The sequence below is a fragment of the Echiichthys vipera genome (assembly GCF_963691815.1).
Source record: "Echiichthys vipera genome assembly, chromosome: 2".
Classification (NCBI taxonomy): Eukaryota; Metazoa; Chordata; class Actinopteri; order Perciformes; family Trachinidae; genus Echiichthys; species Echiichthys vipera.
Window position 1 is genome coordinate 1,497,586 of NC_139827.1, and position 5,000 is coordinate 1,502,585.

The 5,000-nt window shown below is 36.4% G+C and overlaps 2 protein-coding genes across 2 annotated transcripts in view; one reads left to right on the forward strand and one right to left on the reverse strand.

Annotated features, from left to right (window-relative positions):
• ppp3r1b (protein phosphatase 3 (formerly 2B), regulatory s1ubunit B, alpha isoform, b) overlaps positions 1–5,000 on the forward strand; it is a 125,389-nt gene that overhangs the window by 58,026 nt on the left and 62,363 nt on the right. The gene's annotated exons all lie outside the window — the stretch shown is intronic.
• LOC310963425 (homeobox protein Meis1-like) overlaps positions 1–5,000 on the reverse strand; it is a gene marked incomplete at its 3' end in the record, with an annotated part of 14,023 nt that overhangs the window by 1,623 nt on the left and 7,400 nt on the right. Inside the window, exons 5-7 of the mRNA XM_083936264.1 lie at positions 4,857–4,907; positions 3,702–3,848; positions 1,690–1,801 (exon numbers count right to left, since the gene is read on the reverse strand). Coding sequence (XP_083792390.1) covers positions 1,690–1,801; positions 3,702–3,848; positions 4,857–4,907 — 310 coding nt within the window. The remainder of the gene's footprint in view (positions 1–1,689; positions 1,802–3,701; positions 3,849–4,856; positions 4,908–5,000) is intronic.

A 5,000-nucleotide genomic window follows, 5' to 3' on the forward strand; every position in this document is an offset into this window, starting at 1 on the left:
TTCTCTCTAATGTCCAGCAGGAGGAGACTCCACTTAAAGCTGCATTCTCTCTAATGTCCAGCAGGAGGAGACTCCACTTAAAGCTGCATTCTCTCTAATGTCCAGCAGGAGGAGAATCCACTTAAAGCTGCATTCTCTCTAATGTCCAGCAGGAGGAGACTCCACTTAAAGCTGCATTCTCTCTAATGTCCAGCAGGAGGAGACTCCACTTAAAGCTGCATTCTCTCTAATGTCCAGCAGGAGGAGACTCCACTTAAAGCTGCATTCTCTCTAATGTCCAGCAGGAGGAGACTCCACTTAAAGCTGCATTCTCAGACAGAAACATTTTGTCCGTTCCAACATGTGGAGACACTTTCTGTGTTTTCATAACGGTTTAAAATCCGAATGTATATAAATTCTGTAAATGCACATTTCAGTGCGAGTGTGTGCACCTCATGCTGTGTTATTTCTATTTCCCTGTGTGTGTGTGTGTGTGTGTGTGTGTGTGTGTGTGTGTGTGTGTGTGTGTGTGTGTGTGTGTGTGTGTGTGTGTGTGTGTGTGTGTGTGTCTGGGACATAAAGCGTTCTTTCTTTCAGCTCTGCTTCGAGCTCACGTCGTCTGTCAGCCTTCATCACTCTCTCTCTCCGTTTCCTCCGCGGCCTCACGTCGAGTCCAACATGTCGGGGAAAACTTCTGCCACACTTCACGAACTTCTCTCCTCTTACACGCGCACACGTCTACATTTACTCAAGTATCACAGGAACTGTATCCTCATACTCAGCTACATCTGTGTGACAGCTTCAGTTTCTATGCAGATGACAGTCTTTCCTCTCCTTCCTGTCCAGTGAAAAACACGGATCTCCAGATGTTTGTGATGAACTGAAGGAGGAAGTTTTACTTTTTCAGACTAAAGTCGTAGTGTTTCAGACTAAAGTCGTAGTGTTTCAGACTAAAGTCGTAGCGTTTCAGACTAAAGTCGTAGTGTTTCAGACTAAAGTCGTAGTGTTTCAGATTAAAGTCGTAGTGTTTCAGACTAAAGTCGTAGTGTTTCAGACTAAAGTCGTAGTGTTTCAGACTAAAGTCGTAGCGTTTCAGACTAAAGTCGTAGTGTTTCAGACTAAAGTCGTAGTGTTTCAGACTAAAGTCGTAGTGTTTCAGACTAAAGTCGTAGCGTTTCAGACTAAAGTCGTAGCGTTTCAGACTAAAGTCTTAGCGTTTCAGACTAAAGTCGTAGTGTTTCAGACTAAAGTCGTAGCGTTTCAGACTAAAGTCGTAGCGTTTCAGACTAAAGTCGTAGTGTTTCAGACTAAAGTCGTAGCGTTTCAGACTAAAGTCGTAGCGTTTCAGACTAAAGTCGTAGCGTTTCAGACTAAAGTCGTAGCGTTTCAGACTAAAGTCGTAGCGTTTTAGACTAAAGTCGTAGCGTTTCAGACTAAAGTCGTAGCGTTTCAGACTAAAGTCGTAGTGTTTCAGACTAAAGTCGTAGCGTTTCAGACTAAAGTCGTAGCGTTTCAGACTAAAGTCGTAGTGTTTCAGACTAAAGTCGTAGCGTTTCAGACTAAAGTCGTAGTGTTTCAGACTAAAGTCGTAGCGTTTCAGACTAAAGTCGTAGCGTTTCAGGACTTTAACTCGTAGTGGAGGATTTTCTCAGTGTGATATCTGCAGTAAAGGATCTGAAGACGTCTCCCTCGCTCTGTCAGTCATCTCACCTTGTTCGCTGCTGTTGTCGCCGCTGTGAGACGTCTGTCCACCGCTGGACGGTCCCGGCGTCCCGGCCGACCGGATGGACGCAGCGTCGTCGTGATCTCTGCTCCATGAGAGCTGCAGGAGAGAAGACGCAGACGGATAAATGATCGGGATAAGAAGTGATCAGATCTGACAGAGAGAAGGGAAATATAAATAACACACGTGTGCAGGTGAGGTAGGAACCCTGTACACATAAAGATATAAAGATATAAAGATATAAAGATACATGTAAATACAAATATATATTTTAATAAAACTTGCAACAAAGGTAACTGCATTTAAAGAAACAGCACCATGTTAAAAACTGATGTATTTTCAGATGTTCTAGTATAAAAAGTAATATTTAGAGATCAAACCCTGACTCTTTTGCGTCTAAAAGCTTAATATTTTGAGACTAAAAGTCGTAGTAATAAAGATATGTATATATATTTATATATATAAAACATGCAACATAGATAATTGCATTTAAAGAAGCAGCTCCATGTGGAAAGATGAGCAAAACCAAACCTTTATTCCAGACTCTGAATAAAGACATGAATAATCACACGGCTGCTGCAGGATAGAAAGTAACTGAGTACATTTACTCAAGTACTGTACTTAAGTTCACACTTAAGGAACTTTTACTTTACAAAATTCAACCTGAAGAAATGACATTTTAGTTGCACTTGACAAGAAGCAACTTTGTGCGTCCGTGTTGATCCGTCCAAAGTTTCATCTGAAGTTTTAAAGATGCTTAACTTATCATCAGGTCGCTCAGAGAACGCAGTCTTACAAACATGTTGTATTTGTATATTCCCCTTTATTTAACCAGGAATATTCCCACTGAGATTTAAAACCTGGCCAAGACAGCAGCAGAAACAACAAGTTTCACATTTAAAACTAAAACAACACAAAGCAAAACACGATAAATCAACAACATCAAAAATAAAAACAGCAGATCGGTGCTCAGAGACCGTTTAAAAAGTCCTTAATCCTGCTTTACATTTACAAAAATAGTACATTTTATTGATAATTCTAATGTACGTTTTATGATATAATGAAGTATTATAGTACTTATATACCCAGAAGTATACAAAGTATCACGATTAGTCTCTACGCTGATGACTCTCACGTATTTGTGATAAAAATATAATAATAATTTAACACTTTTAACGTAATGAGTACATTTACTTTTCATATTTCAGCCCTTTAAACTCATTAAACTATAAGAAAATAACAGTATTTGAATTGTGTCATAAAGTTATCGAGTTAAGTACATTTTATTGATAATACTAATGTACGTTTTTATGATATAATGAAGTATTATAGTACTTATGTACCCAGTAGAATACAAAGTATCCCAATTAGTCTCTACGCTGATGACTCTCACGTATTTGTTATAAAAATATAATAATTATATAACACTTTTAACGTAATGAGTACATTTAATTTTCATACTTCAACCCTTTAAACTCATTAAGCTATAAGAAAATAATAAAAGTATTTGAATTGTGTCATAAAGTTATCGAGTTAAGTACATTTTATTGATAATACTAATGTACGTTTTATGATATAATGAAGTATTAACGCACTTATATACCCAGTAGAATACAAAGTATCACAATTAGTCTCTACGCTGATGACTCTCACGTATTTGTGATAAAAATATAATAATAATTTAACACTTTTAACGTAATGAGTACATTTACTTTTCATATTTCAACCTTTTAAGCTCATTAAACTATAAAAAATAATAATAAAAGTATTGAAATTGTGTCATAAATTAAAGAGAAATACAAAAATTGAGATTGAAAAACAGTTTTTACGTCCAATTTTACACAAAATCTACTCACCCAAAAGATTTCTAAATATAGACACACGAGCAAAATATTTCTTAACGCTCCTCAGTTATTTTAAGGATGTAAATATTTATAATAGCGCGGTGACCCCGGTGTGAATCAGCACCAGAATAGCAGTCGTGACGGGCAGAACTCACCGGATCCGCGTTGTTCCCTGACGACCTGATGAAATCCTCGCTGTCCGATTTGTTTCCGTCTCTGTCGTCGATGACCAGGTCGATCGGCATTTTCCCTTTCAGACAGCTGATGTAACGATGACAGAAGTTATCGCAGAGCTCGTGAACCTGGAACCAAGGATATAGATTTAGAAAAAACATACTTTTCAGTTTGAATAGTTTCACACTTTCAGTTATTACAGGAGTATTAATCACTGCAAACACAGAATCTGACTAAAATATACATAAATATATATAAATATACACTTATACACACACGTATATGTATATAACTGAGAACAGTTACCAAATACTGCACTAAGGTACAATTTCAGCTGCTACTCCACGACATCTATAATGGAAATACCATTAAATATCATTTATTACTCCACTACATTTATTTAAAACTTAATTATTGTTTAAACATAAAGAATCATATTTGTTTTTATGATATAATGAAGTATTTTAGTATTTATGTACCCAGTAAGTATGACAATTAGTCTCTACGCTGATGACTCTCACGTATTTGTGATAAAAATATAATACAAATGTAACACTTTCAATACTTTTATTATTGTTTATAGTTTAATGAGTTTAAAGGGTTGATGTATTAAAAGTAAATGTACTCATTACGTTAAAAGTGTTATATTTTTATTATATTTTTATCACAAATACGTGAGAGTCATCAGCGTAGAGACAAATCGTGATACTTACTGGGTACATAAGTGCGTTAATACTTCATTAAATCATAAAAACATACGTTAGTATTATCAATAAAATGTACTTAACTCGTTAAACACGGAGCTCGTCATCACAAGCGCAAAACGTGACGACGAGCTCCGAGTTTAACGAGTTAAGAACATTTTATTGATACTTCTAATGCACGTTTTTATCGTAACATTTTGAATTGTTGTTCTTAGAGTGGCGTATTTTCAGACGTGCGTATTTTCAGACGTGCGTATTTCGACTTGTATATCTGCGTACGTCTTTCACCGCCGCATGTCGATACATAATGAATAAAACTCTGTGAACGTTAAAGTGATTTACTGTAATATCGTAAAATCCCAGCGGTCAGGATTAATCGTGGATTTGCATCTTTGCGTTTATACTTTGTCGGTTAAATGTGAGGTTTCCGACCTTCTCCAGCTCCAGCAGGTGGAAGCGCAGCACTTGTATCGACTGGATCATCTACGGAAACACAAAACAATAGAAATATAATAAAGTGAGACAAAAATATAACTGTTAATGTTTAACATAATGTTTTTAAAGTGAAGTACGTAC